The 23772-nt window shown below is 38.9% G+C and overlaps 1 protein-coding gene across 5 annotated transcripts in view; it reads right to left on the reverse strand.

Moving 5' to 3' along the window:
- FBXL20 (F-box and leucine rich repeat protein 20) overlaps window positions 1–23772 on the reverse strand; it is a 99013-nt gene that overhangs the window by 34142 nt on the left and 41099 nt on the right. For all 5 annotated transcript variants that reach the window (XM_030294729.1, XM_030294725.1, XM_030294726.1 and 2 more), the window contains one exon: window positions 6206–6267. In XM_030294729.1, the coding sequence (XP_030150589.1) occupies window positions 6206–6267 (62 nt within the window). The remainder of the gene's footprint in view (window positions 1–6205; window positions 6268–23772) is intronic.

Consider the following 23772-nt stretch of genomic DNA (forward strand, 5'->3'; position numbering starts at 1 on the left):
AGCACAGAGCCTGCTTAGGATTCTCTCTCCCTCTCTCTCAAAATAAATGATAAACTCAAAAAAAACAAAAACAAAACAAAACAAACACTTAGAAAAATACAGGGGCGCCTGGGTGGCTCAGTCGGTTTAAGCCTCCGACTTCGGCTCAGGTCATGATCTCACGGTCCATGAGTTTGAGCCCCGCGTCGGGCTCTGTGCTGACGGCTCAGAGTCTGGAGCCTGCTTCGGATTCTGTGTCTCGCTCTCTCTCTGACCCTCCCCTGTTCATGCTCTGTCTCTCTCTGTCTCAAAAATAAATAAACGTTAAAAAAAAAAAAAAGGAAAGAAAAATACAAAGTGGTAAACAAATGGCTTTTTTATCCCTGCTCTCTCAATACCCCCTGCCAAAAGCCTATTCTTCCCTCCAAAGGTAGCAGATGTATCTACTTATATCTAGATATATAATATGTATAGTACTTAGCACGTCTTCATGTATGCGTATTTTATATTTTTCAAAAATGAAAACATGATATAAATATGCTCCCACAACTTGTTTTTGTTTCCGTCATTTAATAATTTGACATCTTGGGGCACCTGGGTGGCTCAGTCATTTGACCATCTGACTCTGGATTTCGGCCCATGTCATGATCTCACAGTTCGTGGGTTCAAACCCCATGTCGGGCTCTGTGCTGACAGCTTGGAGCTTCCTTGGGATTCTCTCTCTCTGCCTCTCACCTGCTTGCACTCATGCGCACACTCTGTCTCTCTCAAGATAAATAAACTTAAAAAAATACATAATCATTGACATCTTTTTAGGTCAGCTCATGTAGCTCTACCTCATTCTTTATTTATTTTTAAGTTTTAGTGTTTATTTATTTTTGAAGAGCAGAGAGACAAAGCGTGAGCGGGGTGGGGCAGAGAGAGGGAGACACAGAATCCAAAGCAGACTCCAGGCTCTGAGCTGTCAGCATAGCACAGTTCAGGGCTCGAACTCATGAGTGGTAAGATCATGACCTGAGCTAAAGTCGGAAGTTTAACCGACTGTGCCACCCAGGCGTCCTCTTTACCTTATTCTTTTAAAAGGCAGCTAAGTACAATAAATAGTCCAATGACTGACTGAATATACCATAATTTATTTAAGCATTTTTACTTATGCATATTAAAACTGTTTCTAACTTTTCATAATTTCAAATAACGCTGCTATGAAAATTCTGCAAACTATTTTTACTCATATGTTTGCTTCTACAGGTTATAATATGTGTATCTCTTAAAGTACACTGTCAAATTACTCTCCAAAAAAGTTGTACCTATGGACATGCCCGTTGTATGACTTGAATTATCCAGTTATACCCTCTCCAGGACCACTCTGTGTTTTTTAACTTTTTTAATAAGAATTATGTTAAGAGGTGCTGTTCAAGAAGGTTTGGGATATTTGTCATAAGACTGAAGCCAAAGGAAGTTAGGAATAAATCCTTTTTACAGAACCATACTATAGGTAACCATATCCCAAAATCTACTTTCAGTATTGATTTTATCAATCAGTCCCATGTTCTCTACCAGGGATTTAGTATTAAGGACTTGGGCTTTCTTTTTTTGTACCATAATGAGTTTTATGTATAATTAGAACCTATCTTCTTCCACATGATGTCTCAGTTGTCTTTTTGTCTCTCGGTATTCTTTATCAGGAGTGGGGAAGGTGAGGTCTACTTTGTTTAAACCTGGGCAGCTTTGGGGAGCCTGGGTGGCTCAGACAGTTGAGCATTTGACTTTGGCTCAGGTCATGATCTTACAGTTGGTGAGTTTGAGCCCCATGTCGGGCTCTGGGCTGACAGCTCAGAGCCTGGAGCCTGCTTCAGATTCTGTGTGTGTGTTTCTCTCTCTGCTCCTCCTCCACTCATGCTGTCTCTGTCTCTCAAAAATAAAAGTTAAAAAAGTTTTTTTTAAATCTGGGTAGCCTAAAGCCAGGCCAGTTTTTCAACAGTCTGTTGAGAAGAAATGGGGAGGGGCGCCTGGGTGGCGCAGTCGGTTAAGCGTCCGACTTCAGCCAGGTCACGATCTCGCGGTCCATGAGTTCGAGCCCCGCGTCGGGCTCTGGGCTGATGGCTCAGAGCCTGGAGCCTGCTTCCGATTCTGTATCTCCCTCTCTCTCTGCGCCTCCCCCGTTCATGCTCTGTCTCTCTCTGTCCCAAAAATAAACGTTGAGAAGAAATGGGGAAAGACTTTAATTGAAGCAATCAAGAAGATCCTTAGACAACAGCAGACCCTTCATTCCATCTCAGTCTTCCTATCTCTTTGATCTTAACCATTCTAGCTATCAGGGCATCTGGCTGGCCCAGTCTGTACAGCACACAACTCTTGATCTCAGGGTTGTGAGTTCAAGCCCCACACTAGGCGTGGAGCCTACTTAAAAAAAAAGAGTACAACACAGTGATTTGTATACATTATGAAATGCTCACCACATAAGTGTTATCATGCGTCACTTAACCATTCTGGTTACAGACATGGGTATTTCAGAATGAGTTATGTAAAGCGTTAAAGTGTAGAGAAAAGGACCACTGTCAACATGATCTTAGGTACTTAGCCTGAAGATGATGAAAAACAGGAAGGTGCTAAGTATAATGTAGTTTATTATTCTGGCTTATTATAGAGATAACAATGTAATTTCCTCTTGATTTATGCTATAGATCTATATTTATAACTCCACTGGGTTTTTTTTCAAGTTATTTATTTTGAGAGGGGGGAGACGATGAGAGTGAGAGAGGGGCAGAGAGAGGAAACAGAATCCCAAGCAGGCTCTGCATTGTCAATGCGGAGTCAGACACAGAGTTCGAACCTTGAACCCATCAACCATGAGCTCATGACTTGAGCTCAAAGCAAGAGTTGGACGCCCAACTGACTGAGCTACCCAGGCTCCCTGATGTTTTAATTTAAGTTAATGTTATGATATTTGGACAAGTAAATGCTTATTGTGAGCTCACCCCCCAACAAAAAAACACTGCTCTCACTAAAACCTGGCAGCCCATCCCATCAATCTTTATATTGGGTTTCTAAAGATAATTATCTTCATTGTCAAGTACGCAGAATAAATAGAAGTCAAAATTTACAAAATAATAGTAGATATTTGGATGGACTACATATGGAGTGGAAGAAGAGATTTAAGCCCTGACATAGATCACATTCATCTTACTAGGGAGCCAAATCAGGACTGGAAAGACCAAGCTCTTATATTTGTCTTCTCTCTTTCTTTTTAATGTACTGTAATGTTAAAATCCAGGTGAAAAGCTAACTCATTTGGGATCTTGATATTCAGAACCCCAGTCAGTACATTCTAACAATGGAATTAGGATTGTTGAGACACATGCTTCAGAATCTCCTAGGTCTGCATTTGGCCTCCAGCCATGTCTGTCTATAGTGCTTTCTTTTGTGGAGAAAAGGTTACTAAAGTCTAACTAGGATCATTATCTATAAAGTTTCTCACTTATGCCCCCCAGGCGTAATATTATATTTATACAAATTGCTCAGGGATTAGTGATGTGTTTGCAGAAATATGATCTTTCAATTATGAAACTCCACATAAAGGTACTATACAGTAGATGATAGAAAAAAGCAGAGGCATTTCAGCAATTCAAAAATGTTTGCTGCATTAAATAAACTTATTGTTTTAGGAATTGAGGTGCATAAGTTGGGGGTATCTATATTTATTTGGGAGTGGTTAGTAATCTGTACTGAAGAAGATGGGAGATTTATATCCACAGTGTTGTGCAGCCACAATCACTAATTTCAGAACATTTCATCATTCCCAAAAGAAACCCTGTGCCCACTAGCAGTCACTCCCCATCATCCCTCACCACAGACCCTGGCAACTTCTAACTCCATGGATCTATCTTAGATATTTCATATAAGTGGAATTATACAGTATGTGGCCTTTATGTCTGTCTTCCATGGAGAAAAACTCCAACAAAAAAAACGTAAACCATAAGACGGTGCAGCTAATTACCAAAGGATTAATTTCCCTGAATCTTAGTAAGTCTTTAAGTAAACTACTATAGTACAATGTAATGCCAGTATTTAAAACATTGAAGTATGTCTTAGTGTACTCAGTTCATAATAACAGTAAAGAATATAACCCATTTAGGGGCACCTGGGTGGCTCAGTTGGTTAAGCGGCCAACTTTGGCTCAGGTCAGGATCTTACGGTTTGTGAGTTCAGGCCCGTGTTGGGCTCTGTGCTGACAGCTCAGAGCCCGGAGCCTGCTTCTGATTCTGTGCCTCCCTCTTTTTCTGCCCACTCCCCAACTCTGTCTCTCAAAATTGAATAAACGCTTAAAAAAATTTTTTTTAAAAAAGAATATAACCCATTTAAAAATATTTTTCTTTAAGATGGTGCCATTATAATTTTGCTAAAATTTGAGGGATACTCAAGATATCTAGGATACATCTCCAACAGTTCTGAGTAGCTTAGCACGTATTGCTATTATTTCAACTATAGTCAACCTGCATGTATGAATGCATTGCTTCCATGGAAAAATCCATTCCAAGTTCAATTCAGTTATTTTTTCTTAGTATCTCCATTGTATAAAGTATTACATAAAGATTTAGAAGAATACAGTCCCCGCTTGCAAAGTAGTGAAGGAGTCAGACGTGCAAATCCTTAGAAATGCCAGGAATACTTTTCTTTATCGGCAACAGGGCAAGATTATTTTCCATCGTGAGCATGGACTGGGCTGGTTATGAGCTAGACTGTGGCAGCAGCTCAGACCAAGAAATAGATGTTCCAGTACAACTTGTTAACTTCCAACATTTGCAAAAGGGAATGTACCTTTCTTTCTTTTTTAAAAATTTTTTAAAATTTATTCTTGAAGGAGAGAGAGAGAGAGAGAATGAGTGGGGGAGGAACAGAGAGAGAGAGAGACAGAGACAGAGACAGAGTTTGAAGCAGGCTCCAGGCTCTAAGCTGTCAGCACAGAGCCCGATGTGGGGCTCGAACTCACAAACTGTGAGATCATGACCTGAGCCAAAGTCAGACACTTAACAGACTGAGCCACCCAGCCACCCCTAAAATGTACCTTTCTTTCTAAGTCACGATATTCAACATAAGTGAACAAAGAATGGGATGATTAAGTACCCAAATAATGGGCACTAAAAACAACTCCCCTAGTTTTTTCCTAGGTGATTCCTAGGTCAGATGCATGTAAATTAGGGGTTTTGTGTTTTATGTTGTGGGTGATCCCAAATGTAATTTCTAGAGAACTAACTAAAAATAAGGAGGGTAAAATTATAACTGTAATAGAAGGAAAGAGTTTAAAATCACTTTTACCTTTTTATCTTTAAAATAAAGGTCTGGGGGCGCCTGGGTGGCGCAGTCGGTTAAGTGTCCGACTTCAGCCAGGTCACGATCTCACAGTCCGTGAGTTCGAGCCCCGCGTCAGGCTCTGGGCTGATGGCTCAGAGCCTGGAGCCCGTTTCCGATTCTGTGTCTCCCTCTCTCTCTGCCCCTCCCCCGTTCATGCTCTGTCTCTCTCTGTCCCAAAAATAAATAAACGTTGAAAAAAAAAAATTTAAAATAAAGGTCTGTAACTCTTCTTTACAGTACCTCAATATATGTAATATTTTGTTGCAAATACAAGTTACTTCATGGTCATATTTGACTTTAGGAATAAGAAGTGGGGGCAAGGGATGGATCAGAATCACTTCAAAAAATCAGCACTGGGGTACCTGGGTGGCTCAGTAGGTTAAGTGTCCGACTTTGGCTCAGGTCATCTCATGGTTGGTGGGTTCCAGCCCTGCATCAGGCTCTGTGCTGACAGCTGGGAGCCTGGAGCCTGCTTTGGATTCTGTGTCTCCCTCTCTCTGCCCACCCCCCTGCCCCCCGCTCCCCGCTCATACTCTGTCTCTCTCTCAAAAATAAACAAACATTTAAAAAAGATGACCACTATAATAAAATAAAATGTATTATCTCCTTCACATTCTATCTAAGAATAGGGCAAAAGAAAACAAGTAAACAAAATCATATATAAGTACAAATCAGGAGAGAACTGTTACTAAACATTTAAAATTTTGATTCATATCTAGAAAACAGAGTTAAGATTAACAAAACAACCAATAAATTTACAAATTCAGATAATCCAGATCCTATACATACATGAAAATTATCAACAAGTCTAAAAATTTTTAAATAGACAATATGACACACACACAACCAAACTAAAATCAGCATTCAGACTTACCGTAATAGAAGTTCTTTGGGAAGTTTTTTATTGATTACAGCTTCATCACTATTTGAGAACATCTGCAAAAACAAAATCAGTTAGTGTTACTTAACATTTTATTATGTTCAACTCAAAGTTTAGAGGCAATCCTCTAAAGAGAGGGGTGGGTAAGTATAGTGGGTATAATAAGCTAAAGTCATATTTTCAGAGACTCTTTAGCCTGAAAAACAGGCCTAAAAACTCTTTAGCCTGAGACATTTAATTTGTTCCTTGTCTGTAGAAAAAATTAATAACAATCAGAGGGATGACATTATGTGGCAGTTATTATTTTAAGTGTTTTTCATGTATTAATACTGTATTAATGTAATACATTAATGTACTGAATCTTCATATTATCCTTAATCTTCATTTTCCACACAAGGAAACCGAATTGCAAAAGGTCTCGTTGCTTAAAATCACATTACTGTACAGTGACCATTTAAAAGTGCCATTAGGGGCGCCTGCGTGGCTCAGTAGGTTAAGCGTCCGATTTCAGCTCAGGTCACTATCTCGCGGTCCGTGAGTTCGAGCCCCGCATCGGGCTCTGGGCTGATGGCTCAGAGCCTGGAGCCTGCTTCGGATTCTGTGTCTCCCTCTCTCTCTGCCCCTCCCCCATTCATGCTCTGTCTCTCTCTGTCTCAAAAATAAATAAACGTTAAAAAAAAAAAATTAAGGGGCGCCTGGGTGGCGCAGTCGGTTAAGCGTCCGACTTCAGCCAGGTCACGATCTCGCGGTCCGTGAGTTCGAGCCCCACGTCAGGCTCTGGGCTGATGGCTCGGAGCCTGGAGCCTGTTTCCGATTCTGTGTCTCCCTCTCTCTGCCCCTCCCCCGTTCATGCTCTGTCTCTCTCTCTCTGTCCCAAAAATAAAAATAAATGTTGAAAAAAAAAAAAAATTAAAAAAAATAAAAAAATAAAAGTGCCATTAAGAGGAATGCCTGGGTAGCTCAGTCAGTTGGGTGTCCAACTTCGGCTCAGGTCATGATCTCGCAGTCTGTGGAGTTCGAACCCCGTGTCAGGCTCTGTGCTGACAGCTCAGAACCTGGAGTCTGCTTCGGATTCTGTGTTTCCCTCTCTCTCTGCCCCTCCCCCGTTCAGACTCTGTCTCTCAGTCTCAAAAATAAGTTAAAAAAAAAAAACAAACAACAAACCATTAAAAAATAAAATAAAATAAAAATGCCTTGCTACCAATCCAAAGTTTAATTTCCTTATGTTTCTCTTCTCTACAGGATTGTTTCAAATTTCTAGCTTGATATACAAGTCTCCTTCATGACCAAACCCCACTATCCACGTAACAGTTCATTCATTAGATTTATTGAGTTCCTACCATGTATCAGGCTCTGTGCTGATAAGGTAATTCTCCAAATCTAAGTCACATTTACTTGTTTAAGCAGATGATCAGAAACTGGGATAGGGAACATTCTCTTCTGAGTTTTATGTAACATGCAGAAAACCAGTAATGCTTCATAACCACATGCAATTTTGATGCACACAACTGATCATTTAACAAATTAATCAAATAACCCACAATGGATACTTTTTAAAAAATGTTTTATTTATTTTTGAGAGAGAGAGAGAGAGAGCAAGCGAGGAAGGGGCAAAGAGAGGGAGACAGAAGAGCCAAAGCAGTGAGCCAGATGCAGGGCTCGAACTCACGAACTGCAAGATCACGATCTGAACCAAAGTCAGATGCTCAACCAATTGAGCTATCCAGGCGCCGTCCACAATGGGCACTTTTAAACAGAGCCACCATTTCTTCCACAAAGGAGATCAAGACTGTAAGCTTGTGCAGTAAGCCACATAAAAAACCAAACACCTATACTCAATAAAAAGCAGAGTAAAAACAGCAAACACATGTCACTGAGGCTGAAATATGTACAGTCCCTGCTATTAAGTATTACACAGATGTCTCCTGACTTCAGGCAATGAACATCTACTGAACACCCTGTCAAATCAGGCACTTTTCAGGGCAACGAGATCCAAGGAAAAGGAGACGTTATCTCTGTAATTCAGGAGCTCTGGCTCTACAACGAACACAGAAATAAGTAAATACTTTATTAATTTTTAGAGATAAATGACAAGAGGTATCTGAGAGCAAGGGAAAAAATAACTAATTCTGCCCACAGAGGACATCTAAACTGGGTCTTAAAGGAAGGCCAGAAGTTAATTAGGAAAAAGGGGGAGATAAGATGTATGAAAGCATGAAGGCCTTAGCATTTCATGATTCAAAGTAGAAAAGGTAACGGAAGGGAAGTAAAGAGGTAGGGTAAAGTAGTGGCAAGAACCCCAGACATCCAGAGTAATTACAATAAATATTTTCTGGTAACTCTAACAACCTATCTTCTAGCTAAATAAATGGAAAGCTCCATGAGGGTAGGGGCCATGGCTTTCACATTTGCTCATGATATTTCCAGGATTGAGCACAGAGCCTGATACATGGTAGGAACTCAATAAATCTAATGAATGAACTGTTACGTGGATAGTGGGGTTTGGTCATGAAGGAAACTTGTATATCAAGCTAGAAATTTGAAACAATCCAGTGGAGAAGAGAAACGTAAGGAAATTAAACTTTGGATTGATAGCAAGGACATAAACTAATAATATATTGAAATTATAGTTCAAATAAAAGATGATGAAGGTGTCTGTGAGATTACAGGGCTGGTGGAAATTAAAAAAAAAAGACACTGGAGAAAAGAAGGATTTTTGAAGAAGCAAAAAGACTTGGTGATGGAAAGTTGGACTATCAAGTTTCAGTGTAACAGATAATCTTATAATAAGAGCAATGCTATTAACTGACAATAACATGTTTTAGGAAATTATCTGACATCAAAGAATAATCTACTTCCTCATAATTTCTACCCATTAGTGGAAGCTATTAAAAAATCATCTTTCTTCTATAAGGCAATCTTTCAAATGAAGCCATCATATTCCCTCCTAAACAAGTTTAAGTTCTTCTCAAATGATATAACTTCTAAAACGCTATGTCATTATGATCATTCCTCTCTGGGTACTTTCATAGAGAAGAATGCATGAAGGAGTTATAATGCATTTAAAAACTGGAATAATCAAGGGTTGATGACATAAATAACAATGTCGTGCAAAGAAAGCTAAAGTATAAATGGAGACCTGGGAGCCTTTTCAGAGTAAGCACACAACATATATCTTAAGCTTAAGATCTTTGGGGAAAAAAAGCTTTTAAGTACAAAACAGACTCACTAAACACCCAATCTACTACACTCTGCCCAACTCAAATCCACAAAAAGACAAACATTTATATATTAAAAATGCTAAACTCTTTATCTTGTGTACTCTAAGTGTTTATTAAATGCTACATATCTCACTTAGTAAAGCATTTTGCTCTCTTGAATATACACAATAAAATTGACTAAAAAAACCCCATACACCTGCCATATGTTATTCACAGGACTTCTAGAACTCTAGATATAAAAAGGAACAAAAATCACACCCAGCAGTAATTTCTTTCCTTGCATCAGTCTATATAGACTGAATGGTGTTGTCTCTGTGGGAGCATGAAGGTAAGCAAAGGGAAAAAAGAATACAGTGTCCTGGGAGGATTTGGGAAACACCAGGCTTAGAGGACATCTGTCCAGATTTACATATTCCTCCTCTTCCTTCTGTACATATATATTCTACCTCAAGTTTGCAAGAAAGGATAAAATCAGTGGTTCACAACCTGTGGTCATCTGACCAGTAGCATCAACATCAACTGGGACTTTGTTAGAAAGGTAAATTCTTGTGCTTTACCCCAGACCTATAGTAACAGAAATGGGGTGAAGAGGAGATGGAGAAAAATAAGGGGAAGCTGTATTTTTTATTATAATTTTTTAAGTTTATTTATTTTGAGAGAGAGAGAGAGAGCGCGCATGAACAGGGGAGGGGCAGAGAGAGGGAGAGAGGATCCCATGCATGCTCCAGGCTCAGAGCTGTCAGCACAAACTCATGAACCGTGAGATCATGACCTGAGCATAAACCAAGAGTTAGAGGCTTAACTGACTGAGCCACCCAGCCGCCCCAGGGCAATTCATATTTTAGAAGCCCTTCAGGTGACACCAATGCTTCCTAAAGTATGAGAACCAATGGACCAGATGAAGCAGATTGCTGATCTCAGGACTTAAGAAATTACAGCTTTATAAGATCTATATAACACAATCAGAATATTTTATTATTTGAAGTGACACAGCAGGAGCTTAAAAAATAATCCTAGAGGTAAACATAATAATTTTAGATGTTTTCTAGGAAACCCAAATGCCTTTTCCTCCAGTTCATGGCACTGCTGGTAAAATGTTTCATACAAATGACAGAATATATGTTTTAGATATTTTACTATTAGCTGAATCTAAACTTAAGGTTTCTCATGTAAAATATAAAGGTTGTCAAAACAAGTTAGATCCAGGGCATATAATGAATTACAACAAGTTTGTGAAGAATTTTAGATATAATTGTTGTAGGGGAAGTGACTGATCAAATGTTTGACACTCTTACGTAATCTGGTTTTTAACATGGGAATATAGCATTATGTATTTTTAACAAGGGAATGTATCATTATGGATTTTTTCTAATCTATCCGCAAACAATTACAAGGATGTGGTCATGGGGAAAACATGAAAGCAACTAGTTTGTTCTCTATTAATTGTTTTAAGGTAGAACATCATCATTCCCTGAACAAACAGACACTGCAAAAGCATTTATCTAGACATAGGACATTCTTAAATATTCAGGTTTTAAAAAATCTAAGTGACATGGTTTGTCATACACTGGCATTTATTGTTGCTGTGTATGAAGCTATAATTGTTTTTTTTATAAATTATATAGTTGAGAAATATAATGGCAGATAGGTTTAACAAAGTAAATAGTAAAGAAACTACTTGCTCAACAGTGACCCCTGCTGACTAAATTAGAGTATGGTTACCATCTCCAAAAAAGGAAATCTAAAAGATCTGATTCAGCTTTATAGAAGAAATACAAAATTTAATGACTATTTTGGTAGAGAATATTAGTTATCCATTCTCTTCTTCTAGAGTAACAGAATTCCCAATTTTTAGCTAGTACATGGCTATATGGAAAGAAGATTTTATTTCCCTTGCAGCTAGATAAAGCCAGGTTACTAAGTTCTGGCCAATGGGTAGAAGAAAAAGTGATGTGTGCAATTTCAGGAATGTCCTTAAAAGAGAGAAGGTATGCCCCCTTCTTACTCCTTCTTTAATTTTGCTGCTTGGAATCTGGTTATGATGACCAAACTCCATTTTGTATCACGAAGTTGAAGGCCACAGTTTTAAAGATAAGCAAAAAATTAGAAAAAGCCTGTAAATGACTTACAGAGACACCATGCCTCTGGACTTTATATGACAGAAAAATAAAATTTTATCATATTTAGGCCACTTTTAATTTGGGTCTCTGATACATGCACCTAAATTTACTTATTTTAGATTTTAATTTTTTTATTACATTTATTTATTTTTTTTTTTAATTTTTTTTTTTTCAACGTTTATTTATTTTCGGGACAGAGAGAGACAGAGCATGAACAGGGGAGGGGCAGAGAGAGAGGGAGACACAGAATCGGAAACAGGCTCCAGGCTCTGAGCCATCAGCCCAGAACCCGACGCGGGGCTCGAACTCCCGTACCGCGAGATCGTGACCTGGCTGAAGTCGGACGCTTAACCGACTGCGCCACCCAGGCGCCCCCACATTTATTTATTTTTGAGAGATAGAGACTGAATGCGAGCGGGGGAGAGGAAGAGAGGGGAGACACAGAATCTAAAGCAGGATCCAGGCTCTGAGCAAGCTGTCAGCACAGAGCCAGACACGGGGCTCAAACCTACCAACCGTAGATCATGACCTGAGCTGAAGTTGGACACTCAACCAACTGAGCCACCCAGGCGCCTCTACTTGCTTTAGATTTTAAAAGGCATCTTTTGGGGTGCCTGGGTGGCTCAGTTGGTTAAGTGTCCGATTCTTGATCTCATCTCAGGTCCTGATCTCAGGGTTATGAGTTCAAGCCCCATGCTGGGCTCTGTGCTGGGCATGAAGCCTACTAACTACAAACAAACAAACAAACAAACAAAGTGACATCTCTTGTTTTGCAAGATGAAGAGTCCTAGAGATTAATTACACAAACACTGTTGAGTGTATTGTACACTTAAAAATGATTAAGATGGCAAATTTTAAGTTATATGTATTTTTCCAATTAAAAAAATTAAAGTTTTTTTTAAATAAAAATTTAACATTTCTGAATTTAGGACAATTAAAATTATTTCATTTTTAGAAATTTTTAATGTTTATTTTCTTTTAAGAGACAGAGTACGAGAAGGGGAGGGGCAGAGAGAGAGGGAAACACAGAATCTGAAGCAGGCTCCAGGCTCTGAACTGTCAGCACAGAGCCCGATGTGGGGCTCAAACCAATGAACCATGAGATCATGACCCGAGCCAAACTCAGGCGCTCAACTGACTAAGCCACCCAGGCACCCCTAATTTTTGATTTACAATTAAATCAAAAGCATCTTTTGCGCTTTATAAAATGTTACATTTTTTTTTTTCAACGTTTATTTATTTTTGGGACAGAGAGAGACAGAGCATGAACGGGGGAGGGGCAGAGAGAGAGGGAGACACAGAATCGGAAACAGGTACCAGGCTCTGAGCCATCAGCCCAGAGCCCGACGCGGGGCTCGAACTCCCAGACCGCGAGATCGTGACCTGGCTGAAGTCGGACGCTTAACCGACTGCGCCACCCAGGCGCCCCAATGTTACATTTTTTAATCCAGAGCAAGTTTTAACTATATACAGTAAAGTATAACCAATGGAGGAAAATAAAATAGAACTTAAGGACCATTTGCTTCTCTTCGAGCAGGCTCTGTGCTGTTGTTTATACTATTTTCTCTAAAGCACCTGTGCAACCAAACTTGCCTATTCTATCAGCAGAAACAGACTGACATCCACTGGACATGCATAGGCCATGAAGCCTTTCCCAATCTCCCTAACAGGATCTAACTGTTTCTTCCCCTACAAAACCACAAAGCACTCCAAAGTTCAGAACACCAGTTCTGAGCTAATGTAGCACTCCTTATATCAGACTATAAAATCTGAGAGGAAAGGGGCCTTTCCTCTACACAGGGGCCACTGTATAGTCAGCAACCAACACACAGTGCCTAGAAACAGGTGAACCAGTGAATGTTATACTGTAGGGATCTGTTAATACTCCTCTGACTATAAATTCCCAGCAGGTTTCCATGATTTTATCACTTTGTATCTTTATGGTAGAGTGCCTTGCCCCCAATTTTTTAAATAAAAATATTTAATAAATTGAATGTGACCCTAAACTTGGTAATTAAAACACATATGACATCAGCACAGTAACAAACTGATAATCATTACAACAAATGACTTAACAACTGAAATATCTGGGGAAAAAACAAAATATCTGAAGAAACAAAAGTTTGGAGACTCGGCTTATGGCCCATTTATTTCAAGGAATATGAGCTACATTAAATTTCTTGTTTAAAAAAAGTTGTTAATTACTGTTTTCACGATTATGCAATTTTATATGTATATAGTATTTATTAACAGCTTTAAATAATTCACATACCATAAAATTCACTGGTTTTAAGTGTACATTGAATAATTTTTAGTAAATCTGTAAAGCTGTGCAACGATCACATTTTCTATGAATTTCCATCATCCCCCCAAATATCCCTCATGCTTATTTGCAATCCATTCATTTGCTGAGATCCAACCTCAAGCAGCCACTAATTAGCTTTCTGTCTCTTTAGATTTTCCTTTTCTGGACATTCAAAAACAATGGAAACAAAAAACATCTCACTTTTGCATCTGGCTTCCTTTATTCTGCATTTCTCAAGCTCATCCATGTTGTAGCATGCACCAATAGTTCATTCCAGTATAAAAATACTGTTGAATACTACTTCAGTTTGTGAAATGCCATATTTTGTTCATCCATTTCAGCTGACAAACATCAAGATTGCTATAAATTTAATATATTTTTTTAAAAAGTTTATTTATTTTGATAAAGAGAGTGCAAGTGGGGAAGGGGCAGAGAGAGAGAGAGAGAGAGAGAGAGAGAAGGAAGGAGAGAGAGAGAATCCCAAGCAGGCTCTGCACCACCAGTGCAGAGTTCCATGTGGGGCTAGAACTCACAAACCAGGAGATCCTGACCCAAGCTGAAGTGGGACGCTTAAATGACTGAGCCATCACTCAGGCACCCCTGCTACAATTTTTTTTTTAATGATCATGAATGATGATTCTATGATTATTCTAAGTCTTTGGGTTGATATATGTTTTAATTTCTTATGTATAGAATCTAAGATGGAGAACTGCTGGGTTGTAGTCTATGTTGTTTGTTTAAAACAAAATTTTTTTAACATTTATTTATTTTCGAGAGACTGAGCATGGGAGGGGGAGGAGCAGAAAGAGAAAGAGACACAGAATCTGAAGCAGGATCCAGGCTCTGAGCTGTCAGCACAAAGCCTAATGCAGGGCTTGAACCCACCAACTGTGAGATCATGACCTGAGCCAAAGTCAGATGTTTAACCGACTGAGCTACTCAGCAGTGCCCCAAGTTTAAACTTTAAAAATTTTTAAGACCTGGGCGCCTGGGTGGCGCAGTTGGTTAAGCGTCCGACTTCAGCCAGGTCACGATCTCGCTGTCTGTGAGTTCGAGCCCCACGTCGGGCTCTGGGCTGATGGCTCGGAGCCTGGAGCCTGTTTCCGATTCTGTGTCTCCCTCTCTCTCTGCCCCTCCCCCGTTCATGCTCTGTCTCTCTCTGTCCCAAAAATAAATAAAAACGTTGAAAAAAAAAATTAAAAAAAAAAAAAAAGAAAAAATTTTTAAGACCTGATTTTGAGAGCATGAGCGAGTAGGGGAGGGACAGAAGGGGAGAGGAAAGAGAGAGAGACAGAAAGGGAGAGAGAGGGAGGGAGGGCGGGGGGGGGAATCTCAAGTAGGCTCCACGCTCAGTGCGGAGTCTGATGCAGGGCTCCATCCCAAGACCCTGGGATCATGACCTGAGCAAAAATCAAGAGTCTAATGCTCAAATGACTGAGCCACCCAGGTGCCCCTTAAGACTCCCCCCCCCCCTCACTCAAGCTCTCTTTCTCTTTCTCAAAAATAAACTAAAAAAAAAAACAAAAACAAAGACAAATTTTTTTAAAGTAATCTCTAAACCCAACATGGGGCTCGCTCACAACCCCGAGATCAAGAGTCACATGCTCACCAACTGAGCCAGCCAAGTGCCTCAGTTTATTTTAAACTTTTAAAGAAATGGGGGCGCCTGGGTGGCTCAGTCAGTTAAGCGTCCAGCTTCGGCTCAGGTCACGATCTCGCAGTCCGTGAGTTCGAGCCCCGCGTCAGGTTCTGTGCTGACTGCTCAGAGCCTGGAGCCTGTTTCAGATTCTGTGTCTCCCTCTCTCTCTGACCCTCCCCCATTCATGCTCTGTCTCTCTCTGTCTCAAAAATAAATAAACGTTAAAAAAAATTTTTTTTAAATAAAAAAAAAAGAAATGGGTGATGGGCATTGAGGAGGGCACTTGCTGGGATGAATATAGGGTGTTGTATGTAAGTGATGAATCACGGGAATCTACCTTCCAAAACCAAGAGCACACTCATATACACTGTATGTTAGCCAGCTTGACAATAAATTATATTAAAAAAAAAACTTTTAAAGAAAGCGATGAATTATTTTCCAAAGTGGCTAGACCATTTTACCTTCTCATCAGTAATGTATGAGGGTTCCAGTGTGTCCATATTTTTTTTTGTTTTTTTTCACTATATGAAATTTATTGTCAAATTGGTTTCCATACAACACCCAGTGCCCATCCCAAAAGGTGCCCTCCTCAATACCCATCACCCAGTGTGTCCATATTTTTGCTATCACTTGTTCTTATCTATCTTTTAAACTTTAGCCAGTTGGTATATCAAGGTTTCAATTTGCTTTTCCCTAACTACTAATGCATCTTTTCATGTTAGCCAAATGACTTCTTTGGTGAAATATGTATTCAAATCATTTGATTGATATATAGATTTATTAAAGCTTATTTATTTATTTTAGTAATCTCTACACCCAACGTTAGGCTTGAACTCACAACCCCAAGATCAAGAGTCACATGCTCTTCAGATTGAGCCAGCCAGGCACCCCAAGTGTTCTTTATATATTTAAGGACTCTGTATATATAATGGGCCTATATATATATATATATATATATATATATATATATATATATATATACAGACCCTTTACCGACTCTATGGTCTGCAAATATTTTCTCCCATTCTGTGGGTTGTGTTTTCTATTTCTTGATGGTATCTTCTGAAGGACAAATGTTTCTAATTTTGATAAAGTCCAATTTACCTTTTTTTAATGGATCATGCTTTTTTTGATGTCACATATAAGAATTCCCTACTTTTTGAAAGTCTGTTATGTGACTTTGCTTTTATGAAAGACCTACATTTGTAGCTGTTTTTAACTAATAAACTGACATCATCTCTTAACTGATAACCAAGATATCTGAAGAGGATCTTCGCTTTTATGAAAAAAGTCAAAAAGTGAAAAGAGTGTTCAGCGTTTGTTTTACAGTGAGCCATTACATAGATAGTGTGCGCCTAGAGCAGTGAGAGTGGTGCTGCCAAGCTCCTTCCCCAAGAACTGCAGTCAGCATCTCAGTGTCAAGGTGTTACAACTTTGACCTGTGTCTGTGAGCCTCTGTGCTCTATCTAGATTTATTTTGTGCATCTATTAGAAAGATGTATCCTAAGGCATCAGAAAAACTGAAGAGATTTTTTTTGGGGGGGGGAGGGTCTAGGAACACTCAATAAATTTCCCATATAGATTAATAATAATTGCTTCTTCACTTTGCACCATTTCAGTTTACAAAAGATTTCACAGGAACACTCTACTTTCAGATGGCAGGGGAAAACTGTATATGAACTCTGCCTAACCAAAGGTCATAAATATTATCTGCCATGTTTTTTTCTAGAAGTTTTATAATTTTAGTTCTTACATTTAAGTGTATGATCCATTTTGAGTTATTTCTGGTATACAGTTGGAGGCGCAGTTGTATATCTTTTATCATGCAGATATCCAATTGTTTCAATACCATTTGTTTAAAACACTATTCTTTTCCCATTAAATTGCCTTTATTGAAAATCAACTGACCACAAATGTAAGCATTTATTTTTGGATTCTCTATACTGTTACATTAATCTATAGGTATATCTTTATGCAATAACTCACTGGCTTGATTAACATAGCTTTATATCACTTTGAAATCAGAAGTGTAACTCCTCTTATTGTGTTCTTCATTTTGCATTTCCATAAAAATTTTAGAACCAGCTTGCCAATTTCTGCAAAAAAGCCTGCTGGGATTTTGATAGAGACTACGCTGATTCTATGGATCAATTTGGAGAAAACTGCCATCTTAACAATACTGAGTCTTTTTTTTTTTTTTTTAATTTTTTTAAATGTTTATTTATTTTTGAGACAGAGAGAGACAGAGCATGAAGGGGGGAGGGGCAGAGAGAGAGGGAGACACAGAATCGGAAGCAGGCTCCAGGCTCCGAGCCATCAGCCCAGAGCCTGACGCGGGGCTCAAACTCACGGACCGCGAGATCCGTGACCTGAGTCGAAGTCAGACGCTTAACCGACTGAGCCACCCAGGCGCCCCAATACTGAGTCGTCTAAACTGTGAATTTGGAATGTCTTTTTTTTTTTAACGTCTTCTTTAGTTTTTCTTGGCAATGTTTTATAGTTTTCAGTGTTAGCGCACCTGGCTGGCTCAGTTGGTAGAGCATGGAACTCCTGATGTCAGGGTCATGAGTTCAAGCCCCATGCTGGGTTTGCAGCCTACTTAATTATAATTTTCAGTGTATTAAGTCTTTTGTTACATTTATTGCCAAGTATTTTACGCTTCTTGATGCTACTGTGAATCAAATTGTATTTTTTTTATGTTTATTCATTTTTGAGAGACAGAGCATGAGTAGGGAAGGGGCAGAGAGAGAGAGACACAGAATCTGAAGCAGGCTCCAGGCTCTGAGCTGTCAGCACAGAGCCCGACATGGGGCTTAAACTCACGAACTGTGAGATCATGACCTGAGCCGAAGTCGGACGCTCAACCAACTAAGCCACCCAGGCACCCCCAAACTGGGGGTTCATTCTAGGATTGTTTAAGGCTAGTATGTAGTACATCTTCTATTCATTTATGTTCAACCTATCTGTGGCTTTGAATCTAAAGTGTGCCTCTTCTACACAGCATAAAGTTCAATCTTTTTTTTTAAAATCCAGTCTGACAATCTATGCCTTTTAAGTATGTAACTCATTCACATTTAATGTAATTATTTGATTTAGTTGGATATGTCTCCCATTTTGCTATTTGTTTTCTATATGTCTCATGTCTTTTGTTCTTCTGTTTCTCTTTTACTGTTTTCTTTTAAGTAGGTATTTTCTAGAGTATCATTGTAATTTTTTTGTTGTTTAGAAAAAGTATCTTATCACAATTTTAGATTATTACTTATTTAATTCTGGCAAAATATAGGAACTTTGTTCCAACAGAAATCCATTTCATCCCTCCTCCTTTTTGCTATTATCATCTGTTGCATACTTATCTTAAAATCCCAATAACACAGTTTTATAATTATTGTCTTACACAACGGTCTTTTAATTCAGTTGAACTAATATAAGAGAAAAAACTATTTATAATCTTCTATATTTATTCCTGTAATTAACTTTTACAGTGCTTTTCCTTCAAGTTACCATCTGGAATCATATCTTTTCAGCTTGAAGGACTTCCTTTAGTATTTCATGTAAAGCAGTATTTCATGTCTGTTAACAACAAATTCTCTGTGTTTGCTATTCTGAGAATGTCTTTATTTTGCCTGTATTTTTCAATAATAGCTCTGCTGGATATAGAATTCACTTAAATTATTTTTGAAAGGAAATTCACATAGATTACACAATTCAAAGCCATTTAGTGTTTACAATGCTGTGCAACTGCCATGTCTCTCTAATTTCAAAGTTTTCATTCCCCCAGAACACCCAGTCTTCATTAAGTAATCAATCCCAAGACCTACCACCCCATATCCTCCCACTCCCAGGACCTAGCCAACTACTATTCTATCACTATAGATTTCCTTACTCTATTCTTTTTAAGTGTTTATTTTTGAGATAGAGGCAGAGCATGAGCAGGGGAGGGGCAGAGAGAAAGGGAAACACAGAATCTGAAGCAGACTCCAGGCTCTGAGCTGTCAGCACAGAGCCTGATGCAGAGCTCAAACTCACGAACTGTGAGATCATGACCTGAAGTCGGAAGCTTATCCAACTGAGCCACCAAGGTGCCCCCAGATTTCCCTATTCTAGATATTTCACATAAATGGAGTCATTCAGTATGTGATCTTTTATATCTGGCTTATTTCATTTTTATAACATTTTTGATGTTTATCCATATAGTACTATATCTCAGTAATCCATTCCATTTTATGGCTGAGCAATATTCCATTGTATGGATATACCAAATGTTGCTTATTCATTCACCTGTCAATGCAGTTAGATTGTTTCAACTTTTTGGCCTTTGTGAATACTGCTGCTGTGAACATTATGTGTACACAAGTACTTTTATGAATATTTGCTTTCAACTACTTTGGTATCTACCTAGGAGTTGAATTTCTAGATTGTAAAGGAACTGCCAAACTGTTTTTCACAGTAACTGCACCAATTTACATTGCCACCGACAAGGTAAAAAGTTTTAAATTTCTCCACATCGGGGGCACCTGGCTGGCTAGTCAGTGAGAGCATACAACTCTTGATCTCCAGGTCATGAGTTCGAGTCCGTTGGGCAGAGTTTAATTAAAAAAAAAAAAAAAAAAAAAAAAAAACAAATTTCTCCACATTCTAGCCAATACTTCTTATTTTCCTATTTTTTTCTACTTTTAATTATACCCATCCTAGTGGATATAACGTGGTATTTTGTTATGGTCTTGCTTTGCCTGTCCCTAATGACAAATGATGTTGAGCATATTTTCATGCATTTGTTGGCCCGTTGTATATCTCTTTGAGGAAATGTCTACTCAAGTCCTTGAGTAAAACTGGGTTGTTTTGTTTTAACTGATTTGTAAGGTTTTTTTTTAATATTCTGGATATAAGACCCTTATCAGATATATGATTTACAAATAATTTCTCCCATTCTTTAGGTTGTTTTTTTCATTTTCTTGATTTGTGAATCTACAATTCTTAATTGGCAAATTTTACTTTCTACACTTTAATGGTTATCCAAGTGCTTTCTGGCTTCTGTTGTTTCTGGTGAAAAAGTCAGCTGTCAATCATATTGCTGTTCCCTTATATATCATGAAGTCTTTTTGTCTTGCTTTCCATATTTTTTCTTTGTATTTGGATTTAAACAGTTCAATAAGAACGTACCCAGGTGTAGACCGCTTTGTGTTAATCCTACTCACTCATATTTTTGTATGCATAGATATATGGTTTTCATCAAATTTGGAAAATTTCAGCTATTTCTTCAAATATTTTTTTCTCTTTCTCCCACCTCGATCTGAGACTTTACTGTATGTATTGTTGGCACAGCTGATGTCTCACAGATTTGAGTTCTGCTCATTTTGTTTCATTCTTTTCTTCAAATTGGATAATTTCTATTGTTCTGTCTTCAAGTTCATGGATTCTCTCTCTCTCTGTGTGACCTCCAATTTGATTTTTTGAGTTCCTCCTTTGGTAACCTTTTCAGTTGTTCTACTTTTCAACTTCAGAATTTCCATTTGATTCTTTTTTTTTTTATATAATTTCTATTTCTTTATTGACATTCTCTAAGCCACTGTCATCATATTCCTCTTAAATTATTTAAATCTGATTTCCTTTAGTCATTAAACGTGTTTATATCAGCTGCTTTCAAAGTGGTAATTCATCTTTTAGCTGCATATGATAAAGGATGGTAAGAAATACACTAAAGAGGGAACTGTAGAGCTTGCAAAAAAAAAAAATTAGTAGAAGAAATATAGCGGGCCTAGAACTTGGCACACTAGAAAATAAAACTATTCTTTATCTGTCTCTCAAGCCCTAAGATTCTCAAAATAAGAACTACCCACAGGATAAATATCAGATCAAAGATGTGACTACAAGCTCCTTTTAAAAACCTCAGAAAATTTTATAAAAATATTATTTTTTTTTACCTTGAAAGAGGCTGAGACAGTGCGAGTGGGAGAGGGGCAGAGAGAGAGAGAGAGAGACAGACAGACAGACAGACAGAATCCCAAGCAGGGTCCATGCTGCCAGTGCAGAGCCCAATGCAGGGCTCGAACTCACAAAACCATGAGATCATGACCCGAGCTGAAACCAAGACACTTAACCGACTAAGCCACCCAGGTGCCCCAAACTTCAGAAAATTTTAAAGCCGTGACTACTTGACTCTCTCAACTAGACAAAAAGTCCTCTAAGAAGCTTAAGGGAATTATGCTACAACAGCCTGACACAACCAAAGTAGAGAAAGGCCTGTCTTAAAAAATGAGTTCTAATGTTGTAGCTTTGGGGGACATAGTAGAACACAAATCAGATTCATAGAAAATCCTAGAAATTAAATTTTTTTTTTAATGTTTATTTATTTTTTTTTTAAATTTTTTTTTTCAACGTTTTATTTTATTTTTGGGACAGAGAGAGACAGAGCATGAACGGGGGAGGGGCAGAGAGAGAGGGAGACACAGAATCGGAAACAGGCTCCAGGCTCTGAGCCATCAGCCCAGAGCCCGACGCGGGGCTCGAACTCACGGACCGCGAGATCGTGACCTGGCCGAAGTCGGATGCTTAACCGACATCGCCACCCAGGCGCCCCCATGTTTATTTATTTTTGAAGGAAGGAGAGACAGAGCGTGAGAGGGGGAGGAGCAGAGAAAGAGGGAGACACAGAATCTGAAGCAGGCTCCAGGCTTTGAGCTGTCAGCACAGAGCCTGAGGCGGGGCTTGAGCCCACAAACCGTGAGATCATGACCTGAGCTGAAGTTGGGTTCTCAACTGACTGAGCCACCCAGGCGACCCTGAAAATCCTATAAATTTTAAAGGAAGATGTACCAGCTGGATTAAAAGGGACAGAGACTATTCAAAATGAAAAGAGGCCTGTGGGATTCCAATTTTCTATAGGAAGGAAGTATGCTGAGAAAGCTATTCAGCTTCATAAGACATTTCTTATGTAGAAGGAGAGACTTCTTAGAAAGCAGCACTAAGAGTCCAGAATGTGGTACCAAGAACCACAGAGAACAATGGATTAGGGAACCATTCTCATGAAGTTCCCTAGTCACATTTCCCAGTCAAGGCACATTTCCTGCTCTTGGAGTAGATGACCCTGACAATATGTGCCCAGCTAGATTTCAGAACTGATATGAACCAACAACTGCTATGTGCCACGTGCTATGTGTTATCTCCCCCTTTTTAGGGGAATGTCTATTGCCATTATTCTATTCCTGTGACAACAGTGTATACTGTGTATATGGGGCAGATAAATTTTCTTTTTAGTTCCTAGGTCTCTGGATCAAGAGGAACTGCACATGAGGACTGGGAGGGGATATTTTGCACGTGATATACTGGAGCCAGAGGGAGACCATAGTAGAAACTCATAATAACAGCTTTCAATAAATCTTATTTCCTTGTGGCAATGCCCTTTTGCAATGGGATTTTACTGCACCTCCCTTCAAAAGGTACAGTCTGTTTTCCCACTCTCTGTATCTGAGTTGACATGGTGACTTGATCTAACCAAAACAATGTGGTGGAAGTAACACTGTTACTTCCAAAGCTAAGCCTTAAAAGACACTGAAGCTTTACCTTCTTGAAACATTCATGCCACCATGTAAGAAAATGTCCAGGCTTTCTGAATGATGAGAGACCATGTGGAAAAGAGTACCAGCTGACAGTGATACCCAGGTGTCAGACTGTTAAGAAGCTATCTTAGACGACTCAAGTCCCAGTCAAGTCACTAGATAACTGCAGCTTCATGAATGACTTTTCCAGTGACCAACACAAGTCCTGCCAGGCGTAATTAAATGTTTTAAGCCACTAAGTTTTAGTGGTTGTTAACACCAAAAACGATTAAAAACAGGCTCTATGTTTAAAGCTTATGACTCTTGAACTTGAGTAAAACTTGAGACATACAAAGGTAGTCCAACATGGGTCAAATATTTTGGTTGGAGGAAAATTTCAGTAAGAGAGTAAGAATGAAATTTCAGGGGGCACCTGGGTGGCTCAATCAGTTAAGTGTCCGACTCTTGATCTTGGCTCAGGTCATGATCTCACCATTTGTGAGATCGAGCCCCACACTGGGCTCTACACTGACATGCAGAACGTGCTTGGGATTCTCTTTCTCCCTCTGTCCCTACCCTGCACACGTGTGCTCTGTCTCTCTCAAAATTAATAAATAAACTTGAAAAAATAAATAGAAAACAAGGGTCTTTCATGTTTAAAATAAAAAAAGAATAAAATTTTAGGATGCTCGGTTGGCTCAGTCAGTAGAGCATGTGACTCTTAATCTCAGGGTCATGAGT

This window comes from Lynx canadensis, chromosome E1 (genome assembly GCF_007474595.2).
Source record: "Lynx canadensis isolate LIC74 chromosome E1, mLynCan4.pri.v2, whole genome shotgun sequence".
Taxonomy (NCBI): domain Eukaryota; kingdom Metazoa; phylum Chordata; class Mammalia; order Carnivora; family Felidae; genus Lynx; species Lynx canadensis.